Source organism: Gopherus evgoodei, chromosome 11 (assembly GCF_007399415.2).
Source record: "Gopherus evgoodei ecotype Sinaloan lineage chromosome 11, rGopEvg1_v1.p, whole genome shotgun sequence".
NCBI classification, from domain to species: Eukaryota; Metazoa; Chordata; order Testudines; family Testudinidae; genus Gopherus; species Gopherus evgoodei.
Genome location: NC_044332.1, coordinates 76,489,999 through 76,516,314, shown reverse-complemented (window position 1 = coordinate 76,516,314; position 26,316 = coordinate 76,489,999). Strand labels below are relative to the sequence as shown.

Here is a 26,316-nt window from a genome sequence, read left to right as displayed (position 1 = left end):
AGAAACTTTCTCCAGCAGAAACACAATTTAAGCTACTTCCAGCAAGTACACCTATGCAAATGGAAAAAAAACAAATTAAAAGACTATGACCGCCTTTTCTTACTTACAATTCTGAATAGATAAGAGACTGTAGCAGGGAGATTGGCAGAAACTGGTTGCACCTCTAGCCCCATCCAGGACCCAGAGAGAACAAAGCCAAAGCCAAAACCCACAAACAAAGGCTTCCCTCCCATGAGATTTGAAAGTATCTTGTCTTCTGATTTGTCCTCTGGTCAGGTGTTTGGGGTCCCTGTTTGTTATCCCTTTACAGGTAAGAGAGACATTAACCCTTAGCTATCTGTTTATGACACCTCCGCTTCTCTAGCAAGTTCCTCATTTCCTCCAAGATTCTTCCTGTCACTCTTGTCGCCATTATCTGAGAATCCAGTCTTCTTTGGAAATGTTCACTTTCAGGATTGCCTCATTGAATATTTTTGGCTGCTGTCTCTGACTTGCCATCTGTAGTGCTTTCTTCTCTACCTTTGACGTTGAAGATGAGCCTTGCTCTGAGCCAGCTATGGTCACTACCGGTGTTGAATGATGGCACTCCTGAGATGTCTTGTACGATGCCCTGCTTGTCAATTAGAATATAGTTGATCTCATTCTTGTTCTTCACATTGGGCATGATCCATGTCCACCTTCTCCTGGCCTTTTTATTAAACCAGGTATTACCAATGAACATTTCTTTTGTCTCCACCAGAGTTGCCAGTTGCTCTACTTGTGAATTCCATTTGCTGATGCCATGCCATGCCTTCCAATGAACTTTTTGTCACCTTTCCCTCTTCCAGCCTTGGCGCTGAAGTCTCCCATCACAATCATACATGTGGATTTTTGAGCAAGGGTTTCCTCAAGCTCATGATAGAATTCTTCCACATCACCTTCACTTGCGCTTGGGAGAGCATAGATCTGGATAATCTTCAGAGTGCTATTCTTGTTCAGTTGAAGGTACAGCACTCCAATGCATGATGACTTGAACTTACCGGAGATGATTTTTGAAGATCATCATCATCATCATCATCATCATCATCATCATCATCATCAAATGATAAAATTGATTCCTCCAACATTTCTTGTGTCTTCTCCTTTTCCCAACATGATGGTGTTTCCATCTCTCCGCTTCACGTCCATCTCCTTTCTTCATCGTGTTTTGCAGAGACCAAGAACATCGTAGGCTGTCTTTGCCTTCTCCATTAAGTGGTTGATGGAGTCATACAGTTGTAGGTACACACTGAGAGGGCAGTCCTTTTTCTGGCCTCTGGGTTGGCAGTCTGACACCTTAATAGGATGGTAGGACCTACTGGAGAATACACTCTGATATCATCACTGTCAGACAAGCCAGGGTCGCCACTGTGCCACTGAGGCATTGAGGTAGCATGCATTTTAATTGTAGTTAATGTTACAGGAACTCAGTTTTATTGAATGGAATTGACCCTAGAAGGCAGGATGAATTTGAAAGAGTAGAAAGGACGCTTTCATGGATATGGCACTGGATTGGGGCTTGGGAGATGTTGGTTCATTTTCTGGTTCACCCATGAACTTTTGAGATCATAGAATCATAGAAAATCAGAGTTGGAAGGGACCTCAGGAGATATCTAGTACAACCCCCTGCTCATAGCAGGACCAATCCCCAACTAAATTATCCCAGCCAGGGCTTCGTCAGCCCTATCCTTAAACCTCTATGGAAGGAGATTCCACCACCTTCCTAGTAACCCATTCCAGCGCTTCACCACCCTCCTAGTGAAAAAGTTTTTCCTAATATCCAACTAAACCTCCCCCACTGCAGCTTTAGACCATTGCTCCTTGTTCTGTCATCTGCCACCACTGAAAACAGTCTAGATCCATCCTCTTTGGAACCCCCTTTCAGGTAGTTGAAAGCAGCTATCAAATCCCCCCTCGCTCTTCTCTTCTGCAGACTAGACAATCCCAGTTCCCTCAGCCTCTTCTCATAAGTCATGTGCTTCAGCCCCCTAATCATTTTTGTTGCCCTCCACTGGACTTTTTCCAATTTTTCCACATCCTTCTTGTAATGTGGGGCCCAAAACTGGACACAGTACTGCAGATGGGGCCTCACCAATGTCGAACGGAGGGGAATGATCACATCCCTCGATCTGCTGGCAATGTCCCTACTTATACAGCCCAAAATGCTGTTAGCCTTCTTGGCAACAAGGGCACACTGACTCATATCCAGCTTCTCGTCCACTGTAACCCCTAGGTGCTTTTCTGCGAACTTCTGCTTACCAGTCGGTTCCCAACCTGCAGCAGTGCATGGGATTCTTCCATCCTAAGTGCAGGACTCTGCACTTGTCCTTGTTGAACCTCATCAAATTTCTTTTGGCCCAATCCTCTAATTTGTCTAGGGTTAGGGATCTTGGTAAGTCTCACAAAGTACTCTCTCCTTCAATTCTCTGTGAGATGGAGATAACTCTGTACCTTACAGGAGTGTTGTGAGGATAAAATCCATTAATGACTAAGGTGCTCAGAGGCTTTGTTGGTGAGTCATATAAATTCTGCATGCCAACATCTGATATGCATTGTAGAGAAATGTGGACCAGATCCTCAGCTGGTGTGAATTGATGTAGAAATACACCAGCTAAGGATCTGGCCCTGGATGTGTTTTTTTTCCTTTCTCTTAGAATTAGCAGATCCCAGATCTACTCTGATTATTTTTATCACTTAATGATTCAGGTCCAGATAGCCAGCAAATCACCTGCAGCTCACCATCAATAGGACCGAATGGAGTGTGGGACAATGCATCCCCAGTCCACTGGCAGCAGGGACATTGAGGCTGGTTTATAGTACTGGGACAGGTTGCAGGGAGTTACATATGGACCAAAACTGCATGTTTGGCTGTTTAGGTTTTCTAGATTTTTTTTTAACTTCTTGGATTTACTTTAATTGACCACCATAATCAATGGTATAATATGTTTTAAAATATTAATGTATTGGCCAGTAGTCCTATTTCAGGTCCTATTTCCCTTGGTTTTTACACCTCAACTGCTAGAACAGGACCTCATCCTCCCTTACTGAACTAACCTAGTTTTCTCTAGTTTGCTTCTTGCTTGCATATATATACCTGTCCCTGGAAATTTCCACTACATGCATCCGACGAAGTGGGTATTCACCCACGAAAGCTCATGCTCCAAAACATCTGTTAGTCTATAAGGTGCCACACAGGGCCGGCTCTAGCCATTTTGCCGCCTCAAGCACGGCGGCACGCCACGGGGGACGCTCTGCCGCTCGCCGGTCCCGTGGCTCCAGTGGATCTCCCACAGACGTGGCTGCAGATGCTCCACTGGAGCCACGGGATCAGCGGACCCTCCACAGGCACACCTGTGGGAGGTCCACCAGAGCCGCCAGCCGCCCTCCTGGCGACCGGCAGAGCGCCCCCCGCCGCTTGCTGCCCCAAGCACACGCTTGGCGTACTGGGGCCTGGAGCCGGGTCTGGTGCCACAGGATTCTTTACTGCTTTTACAGATCCAGACTAACACGGCTACCCTCTGATACTGTTTCAGGGAGGGGTCCTGAAACCCAAAAACCTTATACACAGAACTTGACAGGATTCCTGTGTGAATCCAATTCAGCATCTAAGAATCATTGCCTTGCTCACACTGAGTGAATTTAGTCATGCAAATGTAGTCACTGATCAGTGAAACAAGTTCTGTTTCCCACATGGCACTGCAGTAAAGCAAGGACAACACACCAGTTCTTGGAACGCTTGCAAGAGGGTCATGAGATGCGAGTTGGGGGAGGGCGTCTTCGACGATTGCTTAATGGTCAAGTATCCCCATCGCACAGTCTGCCACCACACCAGGGCAGTCTCAGCAGAGAGGCAGAGGTATATTGGAAGGGAAGTTTCCCCTGCCATTGTCCATTCTGTATCTGCAGCTGAACAGAGGAGGGTTTAGTCTCCTGGGCTTTCAGTCCTTCCACCTTTTATTAGCATTTTTACATCCTTACTAGAACATTGCATGGAACAATGGGTCCCCAGTGACCCTTCATCTCTTGAGAAAAGGTACGTCTCCCATTGCCTGGAAGGGCCCACTCTTAAAGGAAAGCGAAATGCATTCTTTACAAGCTTCATATGATTGGAACAAGTGCCAAACTGCTCGCATGTGAAATAACGCTGCTGAGATCAAGTTTTTTGCAGGAAAGGTTTTGGCTTACGTCAGACCGTTTATCGTTAAACTCGGGGCCCTTTTTAAAGGTTCCCGTCTTGTTCCTGAGACACTGCATAAAGGTGCCAGGCTTCCTGACTGCTCACATTGAATTTAACTCCTCAGCGCTTAATCACCTTTCTTTGTTAATCAGTTAAGTAGTTAGGTCAGAGCTGTGCAGCTCAGCCGTCCCTCCAGCCTGTTTGGATGATGAGTCATTGCAGCGCAGAGGCTGGTATCTAATAGAGATGGAATCACTCCTCTCTAATGCGCTGGGCTTCCAGTGCCAAAGATTTTTTTTCCACTCCCTTTTCCGCCTCGTTTCTGGTCTTCCTGCTTGTCTTCATTTGTCGCTTTTCCCCACCTGCCTGCCTGCTGCACGGCTCCTAGAAGCATTAGCAAAATTCCATTCTTTCCTTTTCCCGTCAGTGACTAAAGGGTAGTGTTGCTTTCTTTATGGCCAATCTGTCTGAAGGAAAGCTAAGCTCGTCCGTGCTTGATGGACTCTGTGCTGCTCTACTTCCCCACGCAGGGTAAGGAAGATACCTTCCCTCCCGTTCTGCTGGGTTGCACATAGCTGTTAGTGCAGAGCAGCTTCTCCAGACTCCTAGATTGACCAGTGTTCACTGTGGTAGGGGAGCTCCAGAAGAGAAGCAACAGGACTTCAGTGAACAGGAAGGGAGAGTGTTTCTTTCAAAAGTGCTGTGAATTCATCAGTGTACCCAAGGTGTAGGCAGTTGACGCTTCCCATCCCAAAGAACAGCAGTTCCCAAACTGTGGGTCGTGATCCCAAATGGGGTGACACCATCAGCAGATGGGGTCAAAGTGATTCCTCTTAGGCAGAGGATGCCGTGTTGCTCCACATTGTGTGATCTAGCATGTATGGTGCCTGCAAGGTTGTGGTGCATGGAGTATGCCATTTTGTAGAACAAAAAGACATCCACCATGCGGTGTGACCTCACGCGTAGGGTGCATGCATAGTCACACTGTGCAGAAGATGCCATTTTGATCTTCAAAATGGCATCCTCTCTCTCATGGGTCCCAGCTGTAAATATCTCATTAAAATGGAGTTGTGCTGATAAAAAAAAATTGGGCACCCATGATGTAGAGCTACCAGAAGTTTCTCCAGAGCCAGGCTTTTGACTGTCTGATGGGGCACTGCACTAACCAACGGTGAAACAAGTTGGGAGAAAGAGCACAAATCTTAACATTCCACTTGGCCAGCTGGAACCTAGGCCTGCAAACATTTGCCCGGCTGAAAAGTGCTGCTACTTGCAAGACTGGTAGACTGAGATTCCTGTGTTAAGGTGACTGCAGAGCAATTTCCATCTGGCTCTAACAGCAAGGAAAGCTGCAATCTAATATTTTAGAATTACAGGGACACAGGGAAGATAAACTATTGTTTATATGCGCTGCAGAAACAGCCAGAGGCTCCAGTCAGGGTCAGTGGACATTATATGATTTTTTCCTTACTACTGTGAGTTAATACATTAGGACTCATGTTGCTGAGGCAGGACTCATGTTGCTGAATTCTGTAACCCATTTGGAAATCTTGGATCCTAAATCTGGAACCCAAACTCCTCTCTGTTGATGCCTGAGCTCCATTTGGCTCTTGTGAAACACAACTGATCTAGGCCTGCCCCACAACTGAAAAGCCCTGGAATGATTTTGGGCATGGCAAATTTTGTGTCAGGGGCAACATCATGTGCCTTCAATTCAAATCCTAGTGACGGGTCAATGTGTGGTGTCATCTGGAAGCCAAAGGCTGTGAAAGTCCCACGCTCTGACATAACCTTCGGTCTCTCTGCGGCGATCGACTGAGGATGTGATCATTTTGTCACCTCAGACACAGGCCAAAAGCTGCCCACCCTAGAGCGCTTACATCGACAGGAAAATGTCTCCCTTCTTTGCAGGTGTGCCACAGGCAATTTCTATGGGTGGAAATATTACCGTGCTGCACCCAGAACATCACAATTTCTCTGCAGAAATGACAACTTTCCAGCTGAGACGAACTCAGATTAATTTGGCCAGCAGGGCAGTCTTACCAAGTCACCCCGAAAATGTCATATTTTTATTCATGCCAGATTCACAGATGGCCCCGAAATACTGGTGCCTGTTCACCCTCACTCTCTGATGGAACCCTCACAGCTTTGCGGGGCACTCATTGAAGTAGCATCCCTTTTGCTGTTTACACTAACAGCAAGCGTGTGTGCTAACACCCGTTTGCGTTGCTCATTTCCCCCTTGTGCTGTCACTGGGGAGCTGGTGTTTAACAGGACAGGTCATAGGTATCTGGTGGCTTTTAAAGAGTGTCAGAACTTCTAATAACTGATGGGTTTTAATATTCCCCATTAGTAATAGCAAATTGCCAGGTGACTGCCAAGCTGTGCCTTCTCCTGCCCATATGGTTGCCTCAGTATATTACAGTGGCCGCCACACAAGCATCTCCTCGTGACCAAAGGTCACTTTGCAGGCACCCTGTTAGCCACCTTTGGCAGCCCCTCTCATGTGGCTAATAGCACCCGCACCCAGGACTGGCTTAATAACAGAAATGATTCAAACAATTCTCAGAGTCCCCTATAAAATCCATAATCATGACACACAAGTTCTCTGTCCTGGTTCTTCTGCCACACATGGAGCTCTTCCTCTGTCCCAGTCTGCACCCTACTCAACCAGCTCCCTTTTCCCTCTGAACCCTGGTCCCACAGCTCCCTCCTGAGCCCCTGGCCCCTTGGGGCAGGGATCCACCGCTTGAGTTAGCTCCACTCCTCTGGGGTTGCTCTCCTCAAGCACTACCTGGCCCAATCACTCCTCCTCTTCCTGTCCTATGACAGGCCTTTATAGCCCCAGGTGTAGCCCTGCCCCCACTAACTGGTTCAATTGGGCTCACCTGCTCTGCCCGGGGACTTGCACCTGGTCTGCTCACAGTCCAGATGCATCAACCATCCAGACACAAGCTGATGAACAATTTACACTGACAATACTTCATATAGACAAGCAGAAACCACCTTTGTTTCACTGCCCATCCTGTCCCCCAAGGCATCATCATCCCATAAACTCTGCCCACCCCATAGAGTCCCCTTCCTTCCCCAGGCAGAGTAGTGCTGTATAATGAAAGACCAGTGCTAGTATAGCAATGGGATGACTATTTAGGCCTCTCTGTGGATGCTGAGCTGGGTACAGGAGGAGAGGGGCTGGCAGGGACTTAATTGAAAATGTTCTGAACTCTAATAGTCATTGCTCTCTCCTCTCATTAAAACTAAGTATTTTTGGAGGGGATTTTATGTGGGGGGGGGAGGTTGGCACGGACTTTTATTCTGCCCCATGTAGGTCCTATAGCTGGCCCTGTGCAGTCGTCATTATACCAAGCAAGGCCATAACTGGATCCCTTTTTCCCAATGGTCTTGTCTGCTCAGCCTGACTGTTTTCTGCCAGCGCTGTGCCTGAGAGAGAGGGAAGTGGTCTAGAGAGGCATGTCTTTGTGTGCCTGGTATGTGTTTACGAAACGCTATAAAACCAGGTTGGAACCCACTTTACATACTCTCTGCTGAAAGAACTCCATTGTCCTAGCGTGCTGCTGAGCAACGGAAACAATTGTCTGGAATTTAATTTCCTCCCTGCTCTTTTATGGGCTGTATTATTTTGCCACTGTAGCCTGATGTGCTCGTTAGAAACCGCAGGTCTCTCCTCATCTGCAAGCAAAATAATATCCTCGCTCAGGTCTGCTGTGACTCACTGACAATGCGTAACTGCATAGCTTTTCTCTCCACAGGCTCTCTTTGTTCCTGGGGAGTCTGCACTCAGGGCCAGCCTTCTGTCCTGCAGGACTCCACCCAAGCAGAACTCAGGCAGGCTATTTGGTCCTGCTGCTGACCAGGGGGCCCAATGGGTGTGAGGGAAAACTGCGAGTACTCTCCTCAAACGCCTTTTACAATCCCAAACTCTGCCCACAATCTCACAGAAACTGGATGTTTCTGCTGATGTGGTCAGCAGTTAACTTTTTTACAGTATTGATCTTTTGATTGTCATTGTGACACTCCAGAGTTAACCCCTGCCTGAGTTGATTGGGGAATAGTTCACACAGCTCACAGCTATCTGTCTGCAGACTCAGGAAGATAGCCCTGCATCAGGTCACATTCAGGTTATTTTCACAGCTAGAAGGGCTAGAAACTTTCTTTTTTAAATGAGAGCCTAAAATCTGCATCAGCTGATGGGAGCCTCTGGAGGAGCGCTCAATATAGAATGCCTCCAAGTGCCGGATCTGCCCGAAGATGGAGGGTCGTTTAGACTCTGGCTTGGCTCCCTTTCCATCCTATGTTTGAATTGGATTCAGTGCTTAACTACAGAGAATCTGGCTTAGAGGCTGGCTAAGGCTGAATGACCATTTAGCTTGGGACCAGGAAGGAATATCCCGTGACAAACTGGCATCAAATGCGGAAGGGTTTGGGCATAGGGACTGTGTCTACAGTTCATAAATACACAGTACAGTGCTGGATCACTGTGGCAAGTGGATTTAATGTTGGTGAAAGGCAGCCCTAGATACTGAAGTCTCCCTACATCACCGGGAACAGGCCTAGCTTCTCCACCCCAGCATTGTGCTTTGAGCCTGCCCTGGAGGGTCCAGCCCTAGAGAAGAGGGAGGGATTTGGAAACGGGGGAGCATTCAGTTCTTGGCCCCCTCTGCAGCCTGTCAGTCCCGTTCACGTTTGCCAGCCAGAGAGGCACAAGAGTGGTTCTGAATCCCAGTGTTTGGTGTTCCCTGGCCCCTGCACCATCTCTGTGGCCATCCCAGCCTCTCCTGCCTTGTGTTGCTCAGTGATTGAGCTTCAGGCCCAGAGCTCTGATTTCAGTTTCTAGAGATCGGGTGCATCCCTTGAGAGCAGTGGGCATTGGCTGCAAACTGTGAAAGTTGGCTTTGTCCTAGAGAGCACTTCTTGTGAGGTTTTGGTTCCTGGACTATCACAGGCTCCTGTGGGATGTGGATTAAAATAAATTGGTGGCGAGGAGACAGCAGCGTGGGGGAGTCTCTCTGTGCCAGGGTGCGGAGAGGACAGTTGGTGTTTCACAGATTGCAGGATGATCTGCTTTCTCAGCTCTTTCCTTACCCAGCCTTTTATGCTCTGATTTTTTTTTCTTCCTCCTTCTGGACATTCTGGCTCCGTTCCTTCAGCCTCAAAGGCGGTTCTGAATCGCAGGTGAGCGGCTTGAAGAGCTGGGGAATTCTCTCCTTAGATAACCCTTTCTCACTCCTAAATGTACCATCCTCGAGGGGGTACGGTGACATGTGGACCCGTTCTCACCTCCTTTTTAGTGACAGCTGAGCTGTCAATCGGATGCTCGTGCCGGCTTGGGTAATGATGATCAGCTGCCATTACATTGCACTCTGAGCTTTGTTAATATGTACGTGATCTGTCACCTTGCCTGTTTCAGCACTTGCTTCCTTCACCAATTTCAGCAAAGAGCAGCCTTCTGCTTCATGTGCACCTGGGCCTTGTCGGGCCTGTGGTCTGTGCTTTCTAGTAGGAATCAGTATTTTTCATCTGGACTGTACTAACTGTCTCGTCTCCACACCTTTTGTCTTCAGTAAACTGCGCTGGTGAAGTATGCCAGCCTAGCAGAGTGCACAGCTGAAGTCTTCTATCCGCAGAACAGGCGGTAAGAAGCACAAACGTTCCCTGCCAGGGCACCTAACCCTTCCACAGCCAGTGCAACCTCTACTGGCTTTGTCTAGCCTTTCTGGGGGGCAGTCTCCCTTCACTACAGCTGGTTTAGATGGGTCATAAGCTTTTTTTGGTTTGTTTTTTTACCCCCATGTCATGGGGGAGCTTAATTCATTCCAATTTTTTTTAAGTGGCTCAGAGAATGGTCACAAAAGCACAACGTGTTATATTTTCTGAAGTGACCTCTTCCTGTCTCCGTTGCTAACTGATGCAATGTTCACATTGCATTTGAGACACTTCATTGAAAGTGTGTGTTTAAGCTTTCAAGCTTTTCTTGCAACCATGAGAGCTAGAAATTTCATAGAATATCAGGGTTGGAAGGGACCTCAGAAGGTCATCTAGTCCAACCCTCTACTCAAAGCAGGACTAATTCCCAGACAGATTTTTGCCCCTGGTCCCTAAATGGCCCCCTCAGGAATTGAACTCACAACCCTGGGTAGTGTTTAGGTTTAATAGGCAGAAGGGCAGTTACTGTATGTGCATTAAACACAGAGTGATTATCAGTAGCTATTTATTGAGGCTCACCAGCTATGTAACAACATGTTTCTCTTTGCCATTGTGCTTCAGGGCTCTGTTATGTTCTTAATATAGAAATCTTCTGGCATTTGTTTGCCATAATAAAACTTCCCATTACATAGAAATTCAGTGTGAAGTTAAGTGTATTTAGGAGGCTTAGTTGGAGGCCTGAAGTTAAATATTTTCAGTTTACTCTTTCCAAGCCATACAATCATTACCATTGAGGTGAATACTTTCTTGCAGATCAAGCACCATCCAAATCGATCTCTAGCTAGATCCTTAACATGGGCTGGTTGGATATTCAATTTATGTCCATCACTGGCGATCTTATCGTACCACCAAAGCTTTTGGCACCCATGTGATCACCAGCTGTGTAGCAGCATTCCTTAGTAAACACGCTCTGTATTTTGTTGGTCTTCCATCCTGGTAATATGTCTGTATCAACAACCATCCAAAGCTGAGAGTAACTTGAATCCTCAGATTCACATGCCGGTTCCTGCTGGAGTCAATGGAAGCTGCATGTATTTGATGACAGAATATAGCCCTGAGTGTCTAGTGCAGGGGTAGGCAACCCATGGCACACGTGCCAAAGGCAGCACGCAAGCTGATTTTCAGTGGCACTCACACTGCTGGGTCCTGGCCACCAGTCCAGGGGACTCTGCAGTTTAATTTAATTTTAAATGAAGCTTCTTAAATATTTTAAAAACCTTATTAACTTTACATACAACAATAGTTTAGTTTAGTTATATATTATAGACTTATAGAAAGAGACCTTCTAAAAATGTTTAAATGTATTACCGGCACACAAAACCTTAAATTAGAGTGAATAAATGAAGGCTCGCCACACTACTTCTGAAAGGTTGCTGACCCCTGGTCTAGTGACTCCTTTATATACCGCTAAATGCCTTTGTCCATCCTGTAGAGTGGATACTGACAGCAGTGCCAATGAGGGATGCTGCTTTTTATGATATGGGCAGGAAAAACAAATCATTCAGAAAAATCTTCAGACTTTAAGCTCCCCCACTTGATAGCCACCAAGCGGCTCCAGTTTGCTGTGATCGTGCAAGCTGAGCTCACGGGACAATCTAGGGCCAGATTTTAATGGGTGAGGCCAAAATTGTGATTATGTTTGCACCTGCAAATGTGTGTGCGGGGGGGTTGGTGCCTTCACTGGACAGAACACTGAACGTAAGTGACCATTCTGAGTGCAATCCCCGCTTTGGCATCCACCAGTGCCCTCTGGCCTGCACCGATGTGGTCTTTGTCCACGCAAACATGGTTGTATCCAATCTGGTGGAGATCATTTAGGAGGCCATTTTTAGAAGAGTGGCCCTTAAAGCTTCCAAACTGTTTTTTGCCTAACAACATTGTGATGCTGCATCATGCCATGGCCACTTCCAGTCATTGTTTTGAAATACCAGCGTCACAAGGGAACACAGACATAGCAACATTATGATGCAGAGACATTTTGACAGGCCCAGATTATTGATCTCAAACACCCATCTACGCGCTAGTATCCAAGCACTAGATTGATTAATTATGGAGGTTTCCCACTATAGACACATACAGGGGCTGTGTTGTACCCCAGGAGCATTTCGTCTCTTGCATTTTCTACACTGATTTACAGTGTTTGGTTACTTGCACCTGAATATTTGCACTTCTTGATGTGGTGTAAATTATTGTCACCTCTCCAACATGCTGATAGAATTGTGCCATCTCAGTGTTTGGAATGTTGGCTTTACAGAGTCACACACCCAGAGCTTAATGTATTTATTTCCTCCTGGGTGTGCTGAAAGTAATGCAGTGAGTTTTGCCCTCTCCCATGCAATCTGTTGAAGGGACAAAGGCAAGTGGAGACTAATATTTTTACTCTTTTTTTTTCTTGTGTTGCTAATTGCCCCTCCAAAATGTGAAAAATGACTTTTTTTGTTTTTGGTAAAAACCTGGTTACATTTTTGCCAGTGACTCCATTTTTTTTATGCTTTTCACTCTGTTTGGACTCATCTGTTACCTTTGTTGTTTATAGTCAGTTTCACTTTCTGGTTATCCTGCACCAGCCATATTGTAACTGCAGGGGGATGTTTAAACAGAAAATAAAATGGCTGACTTAATGGAGACAGCAGAAGCTATACTGTCCTGGTGACACCCTACCAAGAGTCCAAAGAAGAGACTGCTACAGAGAAACTTCACCCTGTGGACAGTATATGCTGAGATAGGACTTTGGATGTTAATATTGAGTGAGTATGGATACCCCTGCAGTGTAGACATGATCAATGAAGCTCATATATACAACTTTTGATATTGAGCTTCAGGCCTTCAATTTTTTTTTTTAAACATGGAGATATATCTATCTCATAGAACTGGAAAGGTCATTTCCTTGCCTTCGTAGCAAGACCAAGTACTGTCCCTAACCCATTTTTGCCCTAGATCCCTAAATGGCCCCCTTAAGGATTGAACTCATAACTATAGATTTAGGATGCTAAGGCTCAAACCACTGAGCTATCCCTCCCTGCCTACCAGGGTACCAGGTCTGCAAAAGGCCCAGCATACAATTGGCTCTATCTAACTGGAGATGGGCTAAGGCAGCCATGTTTTATTATTTAACCACTTCTCTTGTGGCAGCACCTAACAGCCCTCACCAGGTTCAATTCTGTTGTCCGCGGTGCGGTGCAATTATTTAGCAAAAGAGACTCTCTGCCTCAAAGGGCTTGTAGATCCAAACCCAAGACTGGGAAGGGATGGCTCCAAGTTCCACAAGATCTGAATCATTAACATTCAGATAAAAGCTTTAGCTTTGGGCTGATTTCGAATGCTATATTTGATATCATGAAAGTATGGTTTCTCTGTAGGTTTTGTAAAATCCTCCCCCTTTAACTGACAATGGCCCTCTGGGCCTTGCATTTCCCAACTGCTGCCTGAGTGCAGAAGGCTGCTTTCATCTTTCTGGTCTTTGAGAAGGCTGATTTAGGTCCTGATTTTTTTTTCAGAGGTGCCAAGCCTCTGCCACTCCCATTGACTTAGACTGGGGCAGGGACTGTCTCTTCGTTTTCTGTGTTTGCTTCAGCATCTTGCACAATGGGGTCCTGGCCCATGAGGGCTCCTCGGAGCTACCACAATACCAATTATAGATCATTAATAAGTGACTTGAACTGGAGCGGGGGGGGGTGTCTCTTTGCTTCTTGAAATCTCTTCTTGGGGTTTCAGGTAAAGTTTCCAAAACTCAGACATATAAAGCCATTGGCCACTTTTTGACAAATATGACCTAAGTGATTTGCCTGAGGTCCTACACTGTGGTGGCATAGTTGGGAAGAGAACCCTGGAGTCCTAACGCCCCGTTTTAGGCTCCAGCAACACTGCCTAATGGGGTTTTAAATCCTAGTCTGTTACTATGCATCATGATGCACAGATTCCCCCTGCTCTTTCCCAATTAAATTCAGGACTGTAGAAAAATTAGTCCTGTCCCATGAAAATTGGGGTAGGTGACAATCCTATGCAGGACCCTTAAAAGCCAGGCTATCTGGCTACTTATACTACTGCCAGTGAATGGAGATTGTGGTGTCAATCAAGGTCAAGTCTCTGTCAGCATTTGGAGTAGAGCAGGCAGGATTCTCAGCAGGAATGGATTCCTCACTCCAGGAAGTTACTTTCTGCTGCTGCTTCAACAGTGGTAGGAGCAGGAGAGTCATATTGCAGCTACTGATCTGGGATAGTCACTTCTTCTCTTCACAATACTTTAAACTGTGCCATCTGCTTTGCCTGATGCTGGTTTGGCGGGATGTGCCTGGCTTGTGTGCACAAGGATATAGACCCAGTACATGGAGATATTGTAGCAACACTAGTAAAGATGTGAAAGCAGCACACATCTCAATGGGTCACCTCGGAGTTGCCTCCCTCTCTCCATTGGCAGAGCCTCAGAACTCCATGTCAAATTTGCCACTTGTGCAAACAGGCGTAACTCCTCTAAAATGAACGGAGTTGAGCACTCATATGCTTAGCAGCAAATTCAGCTTTGAATCCTTTATACCCCCTCAATGGGGAGTTTAGCCCATCATTACCATTGCCAGACCTAGTGGCTAAAAGACAATTTCCCTTCACACACAACAGGATAAAATGGGTCCCTTTACCTTCAGTCCAGGAACCTCTAGTTTGATTACTCCTGGCATAGGTGTGTGTGATTTTGATTGGCAGGTGATTGCAAGAGGTGACTTTGAGTGATGGCTCATCCTCCCCCACCTCCCCAAGGGTATTTACATGTTCTGGGAAGGGTTTCACGTGCCGAATCTTGCACAAAGCTATGGGTGCAGCCTAAGGAGGAAAAGCAGGCTTAGAGCGAGTTCTCTGTGGCTGGAGATCTGGAACACGCAGCATGTCGCTTGGCATTCCGAAAGCCATGCTGCACCTGTGTAAGATCTGCTGCCGCTCTTGCTGATCTGCTCTAGCCTTCTCGAAAGCACTGTTGTCGATAAGATCCTCAGGTGACATAAGCTGACACAGCTTCGCTGACTTCAGTGGAGTTATGCAGATTTATGTCAGCTGAGGAGCTGGTCCATATGTGCAGAAATAAAAGTAAGAAAATATACTGGATCTACATCTACTCATCTCTCCCCCAACAGGGATATGACTCAATCCAGGGACCTGATTCCCCTTTTAATTTACATCAGGTTTACCTCTGTAATTCCACCGCCTCCAATGGCACCATACCTGATTTATACATATGTGTAAATGAGAGGAGAATCAGTCCAAAACCGTCTTGATTCCTCACAAGCCAGACAAAATCCACACTGGACTTGTGAATGTATTTGAAAATCTGTAGCTATCAGGCACTTGCCCACCAGTTTGCCAAAGGAGAAGAGGACTTGTTTAGGGTGATCCACGTGGTGGAATGTAATTCAACAAAGGAAATGAAGGCTCCCGTTTCCCGACACTGAAGTGTCTTTGTTGAATAGTCTCATGAGGGAAGCAAGGGAAGGTCCATTGCTGGAAGCATTGGAGAGCGTGCTGTGTAGGGAATAATCTTACACTGCCCAAGAGAAATGGACATGATCTAATTTCCATCGCTAACTTCCGTGAGCTGTGTCTCCTTTTTAGGAGCACTCTTGTGTGTAGCTTTTTGTAGGGGTCTCTGCACAGAGACTTCTTCATGCATTAGACTCTTGATGGGTTGTTCTAGAGCTTACTGTGAAGTCTGGGATCAGACTCTTCTCTTTGCTGTATGAAAACTTTATCCCTTTAATATGCCTGTGGGGTTTTGGCTTTTTATGAACACCTGCTGAGTACAGAACTGGGCCTAGCCATATGTAAAAACAGCTGTGCACCAACCCCCAAAACATCATCATTCATACTGCTTTGGAGAAGCTAGGAATGAATCAGGTTTTTGCTGGATTTGCAAAAATAAAGAAATTAGGGGGCTTCGTACTCAGAATTTTTCACTGAATTCTCACAAGTGACAGTAGCTCTCTCTGGATAGATTTACCAGTCTGAGAGGAGTTTTTTCTAGGCTGGTTCACATTCCTTCACCTCTGGAAAGTGGAGATCAAATTTAAGGATGTAAATGCATTCTGAGCTCTTAACTTAACCTGGGGAGAGATTATCTCTATTCAGTTCTAGTTTTCATTGGTTCTTATACCACTCTCATCACCTTAGTATCTGAGTGCGTTCCAGTTGTTAAGCAACATTAAATGATATGACTAAACTGCCTGGTGTGGTTCCTTCTCTCTCTCGCTCATCCTCGCCCCAGGGGGAGAATTGTGCATGTCACTGAGTGGTTTTTGTGTTGGTAGGGTTTTGGTTTTTTGTTGGAGAAGGCCAGTCCACACGTCAGCCAAGCAGATCTCTCATCAGGAGGAATGAAAACATTCACAGCAAAGCCACATGCCCAAACTTCTCGCTGAAGTTTGTACAGCTAGTCTGAATTCTTGAAAATGGGTGCTACTGCTTTCCCTCCCCTGCCACACCTCTCTTTCACAATTTTGCTCTACCATAGGCAGGTCTTCATGAAGGAAGTGACCTATTTCCAAGTGAAAACCGCAATTCTGTAAATTTCTAAATTCTAACCTCCGTTTGCATGATATTCAATTTGTAATGAAAGCCAGTGACAGTCAAAATCCAGCCTGCCTTTGTAGTGTAAACAACCAGGTTGCTGAAATTTCATGGAAAATGACATTTCTGGGTCACATAATGGAGCTGAATGAAGTGATTAACATTTTGGCACTTCATAAAAACAAGTATCACTCTTGCCAGCTCTGCTCCCAACCTCCAGGGGGCCTTTGCACCTGATCTTATGAAACCCGTGGAAGTTTTTTACATTGAACTTCAATGGGAGTGGAACCTGGCCTTTAAAGTGGGACAAAGATGTGACCGGGGATAGAAGACTTGTCTGTGTCCTAGTCTCATATTGCCATCTCAGCCTTTCTGCTGTGTACATACAGTAATAAAAGAGGAGAGACCAACAGGTCCGTGGAGGATGGTGGTAAATCTTGGTCCTTAATAGAAAGCCTCAAGTCATACCTCTTGTGTTGGGGCATGACTGAGAGATGCAACTCAGCTTTTCCCTGTCTTCCAGGAGACAAGCTAATCCTGCCTTTTAAAAAAGCCTTTAACCCTCTGAAGAAAGCTAAACGTCGAGCAGGAGTTCAAAATGTGACTTTTAAAAGGTCAGAGGTGGCGCTTACAATTTAATGCCTTCCCTCTAACAACTGGATGAAGTAAGCTGCTAAGTTATGGATCTAGTGGTGAATTTACCAAGCTATGTGGAGGGTGGGGCTGATCCCTTTCAAATGGTTCAAAATAATACATTTCCTTGGCAACCCCATTTAAGTTGTGTGCCTGAAAAAATTGGATGACCCAAGGAAGGTATTCCGTGCTTGGGAATTGGCCAGTACGTAGATTGTGTGTCAGGCCATAATCTCGGCTTCCATCTTGTTTGTTCCAAGTGTGGAAGTAGCCGGATCCACGAGTTGTCTGATGTCTGGGTTTTCGAATGAGCTGTCCTGTTGGACTGCATTGGTAATGGAATTTTGAAACCCTTTCCCCTGCAGGCTATGAGTACAAATGGGGAGTGACCAGAGATGGGCCCACTCCACAAAATTTTGATTTGGGTTCAAATTTTGAAAATTTGCAATGGGGACTTTGGTTTGGATCTGTCTCTGGTAATCATTTACTGTCTTCGGTGGTCCATGTGCCATGAACTGATGCTGGTCTCAGTCCAGGGGCCAGTGTCCACTTTACCAGAACCACCACCATATCCAGCACTAATTAGACCCCACACTGGCAGTCCCGGCAGATAGATCAAGGACTGAATGGACAACAGAAATTGATCCCCTCCCAGGATTGAGGCTCCTTGGAAGGGCAATATGGATAAGTTTGCATTGTGTTTAAATAGGCCATCAGTCTCCAGGGCAGTCTGTCCAGCACATTTCAACAGCAGGGAACTTCATTAATAAAATAAAACCAATCAAAGAACTAATAATGGACTACTTTGGCCAAAACTCCTGAGCCAAGACTCTTTGATTGCAAAGGGGAACCGCAGCCGACACGCCTTGCTGAGCTGCCTTCAGACCTGTTTGGAGGAGGTAACCCTTGCTGACCATCTGTCTGTCTCTTTCCAGGGGGAGTTGTTGAGCCCATGTCGATGCGATGGATCGGTGAAATGCACACACCAGCCTTGTCTGATCAAATGGATCAGCGAGAGAGGCTGCTGGAGCTGCGAGCTGTGTTACTACAAGTATCACGTCATTGCCATAAGCACAAAGAACCCTCTGCAGGTAAAGGTAGTAGACACATTTCAAAGTTTTCTTTTCTGTTATCAGTAGGTCTGTGTGGCTCTCCCTACGCTGCATAGAGGGATGTATGGATGGACTCTTTACAAAGTGGAGGAGGGCTGGTTCAGCCCCCCCAGGAATCTGTTCTTGCTGCCCCCTGGCCTCTCCAGCATCCATTCTTCTCGGCCTAGCATACTTAGCAAACCCTCATTGCTGTAGCATTTGAGCACCTCACAAATCCTCTGTGAGGTAAGGCAGGGCTATTTATCCCCATTTTACAGCTGGGGAAAGAAAGCTGAGAGAGGCCAAGTAACTTCCCCAAGGTCACACAGGAAGGCTGTGGTAGAGTGGGGAGTTGAACCTGGGTCTTCAGAGTTGCACCTTAACCACTAGTCCCACCCCCCACAGCCCAAGCTTGCCTGCTCTGGTCCCCAGTAGGCCCTTTACCCACTTCTGGTTTGCATGCCATCGGGGGTATTGGAGCCCATCACTGCAGACTTGAGGTCTCACCGGCCTGCGCCTTGTGCTGTATGAGCTAGGTGTCCATCACAACCAGATACGAATGGTAGCTTTGATATCCACTTTGCCCAGGTCTAAATGATTGTAAAAAGCAGTGGAAAATTGCACTTCCTTTCCTCAGATTTCATGAGCTCTGGTGAGCCTCCGGAGATAGACGTTTCCCTGAGTGCATTGCCTCCAAATCTAACTGTGAGGAGGCAACGTACTTTGAACACATGACTAATACTCGAGAGACCTGGATTCCGGTCCTAGTTCTCCCTCAGCCTACTGTGAGGCGAGATTAGTTTCTCCATGCTGCAGCTTCTCCATCTGCAATATGGGGGTTATGGTTGTCAGTGGCTTCATATTTGGACAGTGCCCAGAGGTTGGCAAGTTGCTACCCCCCTTGGAGTGTCTCCGATGCCAGGCACCGCATCAGAGCAAGGTATTAATAGTTCTTCTTCAAGGGCTAGTCTGTGTCGCTATTCTACTGCTGGCGGGTGCATGTCTGTCATAGTATAATTCCCAAATCTGGACCTTAGCGTCCAAAATATGGGTACTAGCATGAATTCCCCTAAGCTTAATTACCAGCTTAGATCTGATAGGCTACCACCAATCAGGACTTAGAGTAGAGCGCCTGATAGACTCTGGTCTCCCCCAGTACCTTCCCTGGGGACCCCAAGACCCAAATTCCTTGAGTCTCACAACAAAGGGGAATAAACCATTTCCCTTCCCCCTCCTTTCTTCCTCCCAGCTCTTTCCCGCCCTGGGTACACTAGGAGATCACCGTGATTCAACTCCTTGAATCACCACACAGAGAGGAATGATATCTTCCCCCAGAGGCAATCCAGATTCAAGCTCCGTGAATCTAAAACAAAGGGATTCCGCCCTTCCCCTCCCTTCTCCTTCCCTGTTAAGTACAGACTCAATTCCCTTGAGCCTCAACAAGGGGGAAAAAATCAGACAGGTCTTAAAAGCAAAACTTTTAATAAAAAGAAAGAAAAAGTAAAAGGTCTATCTCTGCAATTTAGATGGTAAAAAGTTACAGGGTCTGTCAACTTATAGAAACTAAAAAGAAGCCTCCACCCCAGCAAATACAATTTAAAATACTTCCAGCAAAAACTACACAATTGCAAATAAAGGAAAACAAATAAAAAGACTATACCGCCTTTCTACATTTGTACTCACAAAATTGGAATAGAAGATTAGAGAGCCTGTAGGTACGTGTGATCACTCTCAGAGCCGAGAGAGAACAAAACCAAACCCAAAAACACAAACAAAGGCTTCCCTCCACCAAGATTTGAAAGTATCTTGTTTCCTGATTGGTCCTCTGGTCAGGTGTTTGGGTCCCTGTTTGTTAACCCTTTACAGTTAAAAGAGACATTAACCCTTAGCTATCTGTTTATGACAATGTCCAGTGCACTTGTCTAGTCAGTGTGGGACACCACATTGAACAAGGGCCTTGTGGCTCTAGCACAGGGCAGAGGACCTACCAAGCCCAGCATTTTGGAACCAGAAGGGTTCCATTCCCTTCGGCGTTTGCTTCTGAGGTTTTGCCTAGTTTTACTGGTTCTAGATCGGGTCATGTAAATGGCCTCTCAGCATCATTAGGAGGGAAACTGACTCCTGCGAACAGGGTCCCACCATGCCCTCAGCACCACTGAGTCTCAGCTAGGTCGATCAAATCCTGCTGCTGTTGAACGCGGGAATCGGAGCCGGCACTGGGCATAAGCAGACTAAGCGACTGTTTGGGGTCCCCTAATTGCTTTTTATGATCAGAACGTGCCTGTTTTAGTATGGGGGGAGGGATAGTCCTGCATAGCACCCCCTGTGGGCTAGCACTGGTGGGAATTTTTGCCACTAACTTCCAAGGGAAAGCAGAAATGATCCCTAGGATTTAAGAGGGATTTAAATAAGTACATGAAACTCGTGTGGACATTACAGGAGTGAATTCCACCCTGGAAGGAGTTCTCCTTGCTCCATGGCTCAGCACAGCTTCTGACACTTGAGTTTTACACGCATTGGACTCAGGTTGTCAGCACTTTCAGCACAAACCCAGAGCCCCAGAAGTTTAATTTCGTGGCTCAGATACCTTGGTGCAGACTGAAACTCAAGGAGGAGGACTTGGACAAAACTGTACGGTATTTTTTAAAGCTGTTTTGCAAGTGCCTGAGTGTTGCAGGTATCTCAGATCAGAGGCTGATGTTAGGGTCCTGTAACAACACAGATACTAACGTTTTGTGCTGACATTGTGGTAGTACCTTTCCTCTGAGGATCTCCAAGTACTCTGTAAAGCTCAGAACCACAAGTTAAAGATGTAGACTCGGATCCTCAGCTGGTGTAAATTGGAGTCGCTTCTTTGAAGTGAAAGAGACAAGTGCCCATTCCCCAAGCTTCAGAAACACTGCACTTTTTCAGAAGCTCTTTGAAAACCTGGCCTTATTAAACTCTAGGCAGCTGTTGCCATGAACATAAAAAATGGCCAGGCGATGGCAAGAAAATAACAGAGCTTAGACCTGTGTGAAATGATCGCAAAGGAAAGTGGAATGTGAGGCGTCCAAGTGTTTGTTTGGACTTCACAAACATGCTGGAAACATTGAGACTTTTTGCTTATAAATAGGAGCAATTTGAATTAAATAAATACAATATATCATAGGGTTAGAAGGGACCACAAGGGTCATCTAGTCTAACCCCCTGTCAAGACAGAGGAGATGTGTTCACAACTGAAGGCCCAAAGAACTATATATACAATGCATACTCACATATACATCCCACTAGCCCTGAAATACATACACATCACTACATAGCAACATACACTCTGTCATACCCCCATAAAACAGATACACATTCAAATAGTCACTCACATAGATGTACACACAAGCCCAAATATTGAGGTCCATACCTGATTTCATGCACACAGAGGCCTACATACACATGAATGGGCCATACAGTAGAAGAACAAGAACAATCACTACAGCTGTTGATTTGTGCAGGCTAATTGCTATCTGGAATTTTAGATGCCTTTGTCCTTAGTTTAAAGCTCTGACTTTCCTAAGCTTCAGTGTTTAGGTACAATTCTGTAGAAAGCCAGGGAGATCTGAAGTCCTCTGTTTATCCAGAGAACAGGCATAACATAGGCAGTGACAATGTGAGCTCTCACTACCCTGCCAATATGCATCAATTTTGACCTGGAGGGTCCACTGCTCTGGCTGAGAGAGTTTAGTCCCCAGAGCCCATTTTGTCCTTGGCCTCTCTGCTGAGATGCCAGTTTTGGACATCGGTCCATTAGGACTAGACTGAGATCCTCCCACTCATTTCACACAGGCCACCAAATGAAATGGCTTTTGATCACTGGGATGGATTTGAACCAGTGACCTGGAGGTGGCATATCCTCATGGCCCACTACCAACATCCCAAATCACCTGGGCCCATTTTAAACCCAGACATAGTCTTAGGCTACCTGCAGGTCCTATGTTTTCCCATGGCCAAGATCGTATCAAATCGGTGAGTGTATTTTGCATTTGTGTGCATGTGTATTTCAGCATCTCCTGTGTGTGTTTTTCATTGCATACTGTATGTACTCAGAGTATATGTTGAATTGCACGGTGTACTCAATGTATTTCAATGTGTGTGTACTTGGATGGGAGACCTGCATGGAGGGTATGCACATGTGGAGAGTTATGTTGGGGCAAAAAAGCTACAGCAAGGGAGCAGAGCTCTTTTTTAATTTACCAGATTCCTTACAACCTCTGAGCTGCTATGATGCTTCCCTATCAGACAGCATCTTGTAGGCACCGCTTTTAAATGACCCCTCTGGCAGTGGCCACTGGGATTTCCCAGCGTTTAGTGAGAATGCCTTAGAGCAACGAAAGCTGCAAACCTGCCAAGCCCAGGGGATTAAAGTCAGAGACAATGAAGCTCAAGTCTCCAAGCCAGCCTGCCAGGTGGTAGCTGCTTAGTCAGTGAGCAACAGAGGCGCTTCCAGGAGCTCAGAGTTGCTGGGTGGCCTGTTACCCTCACATCCCTGAACTTGGTAACCTCCAGTGACGGGTAAAGCAACCCTAGGACTAGCAGGTAGCTTTAATCCGTTCCCTACTGGGGTCTATTGCAACATTTCTGCTGGGTTATATTGTGGATGGGATCTCTAGTGTCTACAAGGTCTGAATACACAGGGTATGTGAAACATAGGGCGGCATTGCGGGCATGTTTTGCGCTACATATCTGCTACATCAGGCATCCCCAAGGTGGTTAGTTGTGGAGCCTGATTCTGCTCTCATTTACACTGCTGTATAACTCCTTTGTCTCAGGGGAGTCACTTCTGATTTACATTAATTGTATCTAAGAGCAGAATCAGACTCTTTGTTTTTAGCAAAAAATAAAATGGGTCAGAACCAAACTCTCACATCCAAAAGCTCCTGAGCTTTGGAGAAGTTAAAATCCAGCCACAAATGTCTCTGGTGCCCCCTCTGCATAATGGGTCGACCGACCCCCTGTTCAGAACACCGGAACATTTTGGGAGTGTTCCAATTAAGATTCTGGTCCTGATTCTCCTCTCACTGGCACTAGTGTAATTCAGAAGTAACACCACTGGAGTAAATGAATATTTGCTCAATGCCTGCCCTTCGTCAGGGCTACTGCATCCATATCAAATGTGGCTGAAACCCAGGAGTCTCCCAACCCCAGACCTAACTCCTGGGCAAAAACCCAACAGTGATGAGATTGCTGGAAGTGGCAAGGAGAGCCGCAAAGGAGTTACTGCCTCTGTGGCAAACAGCTCGTCATCACATTCACTAAAGAACCAGAAAAGAAAACACCCATCACAAGCTGCAGAAGGAGGGTTACAGAGGCCCTGGGAGAGCAGTAACATGATTTCTGCAGGTCTTACAGGAGATCAGAAGTGCTGTAAATGACCAGCTGTGTATCTCCAGGAAAATCTCAAACTATTTGTATTTCTCTCGGAATCTGAAAATGGATCTGTTCAATAGTGAGGCCCTGGATCCTCTTCATTATAAAGAAACTTGTCAAATCCTGTAATAAACTAAACTGGCAGAGGCTGGGGTGGGAGAGCTTGGTGCAGGAAATAGAAAATCCTTTCTAGGAAGCAACGTTCTCTGTTAGAGGCGTATAGATTTTCTTTGGCTAATTATATGGCCTGATTCTGCTCTCCCTAACTCTTGTTTATAAAAATGTGGAAAAAATGTGGGTGCTCAGCACCCACCAGCCACAGCTGTTTAATGGGGCCATGCCGATCAGCTGTTTGATGGCTGGGAGAGTGGTCTGAGGGAGAGCAGAGAGCAGTGACCGGATGGCGGGCGGAGGCCTAGGGGGAGGGGCAGAATGGGGGTAAGGCCTCAGAATGGAGCATCCCTGGAGAGAAATAAAAGTCAGCGCTTAAGAGACTAAGCATTAATATCATTTAATTCGTACTGCAGTGGCAATAGCATTGGACACCGGCAGAGATCAGGGCCACATTGTACTTGATGCTGTACAGACTCGCAACAGGAAAACAGTATCAGAAGGGTAGCCATGTTAGTCTGGATCTGTAAAAGTAGCAAAGGATCCTGTGGCACTTTATAGACTAACAGACGTTTTGGAGCATGAGCTTTCGTGGGTGAATACCCAGTTCGTCGGATGCATGTCATCTGACGAAGTGGGTATTCACCCACGAAAGCTCATGCTCCAAAACATCTGTTAGTCTATAAGGTGCCACCGGACTCTTTGCTGTTTTAACAGGAAAACAGTCTCTGCCTGAAGCACATAACGTGGGGTTGGGACACTGTACAAAAGATGATGAATGAGATAAATGAGGGGCAAGGAGGAGAGGGAGCAGGAAGATAATATTGGTTGGTATAGTAGGTAGTAGTCTCAGCCTGCCACCTTCCTGGCCAGTTTACATTGAGATTAAATAAAAATTTCAGCTCTGGATCTGATATTAACATTCAGAGGTATTTTGGATCTGAAGGTTTTGTAATTTCAGTAAAACAATGGAACAAATATTAAGAGTGAAAACACAATCCGAACTTTGCCTTACTGTCTAGGTTGGTTGTCAGTGTAGATTAGTGAGGGGATGGTGTTTGAAAGAGGAGGCCTTTGATTTAAGGGAGAAGAGTGTGTTTTCCAATGAGTGTGGCACTTTGGCCATCCCTTGTATAATTGTGCCTCAGCATCCTGTGAAAAACAGTGAACTGGGAGTTTGCAAGGGTGATGCTTTCTGTTTCAGCAGAGCTCATACGTCTGCTCTTAATGGTACGGGTCCTGGGATCATCTGAAGAGCTTTACTCAACAGGAAGTTATACCTCAGGAGATCCTAGTGGAATGGAAAGAGTTATCATCTAGGCACCAAACAGACTACAGACATGGTTTTATTCTAGTTCCGACTTAATTGTTTTCTCACAATTGCATGCATGAGTTTAGTGCTGGTGAACAGTGCCAACTAGACAGCCCAGGAGAAGGAAGCATTCCTGCTAGCCGCACAACAGAGAGCAGCCATACAAGTTTCCCCACTGCTGACCTGTAACCCTGAGCTGCAGGGAGCATATCACAAATGAGTTAATTCTGCACAGCCATTGGTTTTACTGTAGGAATGGAGCCAGGCAGTGCTGAGTGGAGGAGGAGAATAGCTGATGATTCTCTAGAAGTCCTCAGCCTGTCCTCATCACCTTGGTATCTGAACATCTTCCAACCGAGCATTAAATGATGTGACTAACCTCTCTCTCTTTCATGTGACTGGTTCTTTTTCTCCTCCTCTCTCCTGTGGGAGAACTGTGTTTTCACTGGTGTGTTTTGTTTTGGTAGGGCTGTTATTGTTTGGGACTTTGGGTGGGTTTTTAAATGCACATGCTGCTCTGGGTTAGGGAAGGCAAGGTCAAAGACACGAACCTGGGACCAGCCCCTAAGGAAGCTCTATCTTCTGCATAGAGACTCTTTGCCCTGATGACCTAACGCTATCAGGGGCGGCTCTAGGCATTTTGCCACCCCAAGCACGGCAGGCAGGCTACCTTCGGCGGCCTGCCTGCGGAGGGTCCGCTGGTCCCGCGGCTTCAGCAGTCCTCCCGCAGGCACGCCGCTGAAGGCAGCCTGCCTGCCGCCCTCGTGGCGACTGGCAGAGTACCCCCAGTGGCTTGCCGCCCCAAGCACACGCTTGGTGTGCTGATGCCTGGAGCCGCCCCTGGACACTATCCAACTCACTTTGGTTAGCACCAGACAGCTAAGAGATGACAGCAAAGTTTGGTTGCTGGCTCTCAGTGCCAGAGGCGAACCAGTGACCTCTAGTAGCAGAGGGAGAGATATTCTAGCCTCCAGAGCCATCCAGTCTTTCTCTCGACTGAGTGATCTGGATTTCGGCGTGAGCTGTTTTTAACCTCTGGACAACTGACATTTAAAAGACATTCTTTTGCAGGGCGCACACCTGGCTTAGGGGGCTGGTAATGGAACATAACTTCACTTCTAGGTCATGGGTGCAAATTCAGCCCAGGGGCATCAGTGACCAAAAGCAATTACCATTTACTGGCATATGTGAAGTGAGTTGGTAGATCTCAGTGCAATGCCCAGTGGGCAGGTGTCCCCAGCAGAAAAATCTTCACAGCTGACTCAGCAGAGGAGCCCAGCATTAAATGGGCCAGGATGACC

General features: G+C 46.3%; 1 protein-coding gene across 2 annotated transcripts in view; it reads left to right on the top strand.

The window, feature by feature from the left end:
• MARCHF4 (membrane associated ring-CH-type finger 4) overlaps positions 1 to 26,316 on the top strand; it is a 175,045-nt gene that overhangs the window by 115,036 nt on the left and 33,693 nt on the right. Inside the window, exon 2 of one of the 2 annotated variants that reach the window (XM_030581006.1) lies at positions 18,037 to 18,192. In XM_030581006.1, coding sequence (XP_030436866.1) covers positions 18,037 to 18,192 — 156 coding nt within the window. Of the gene's footprint in view, positions 1 to 18,036; positions 18,199 to 26,316 lie in introns of both variants that reach the window. The other variant, XM_030581005.1, reaches the window with a different exon arrangement.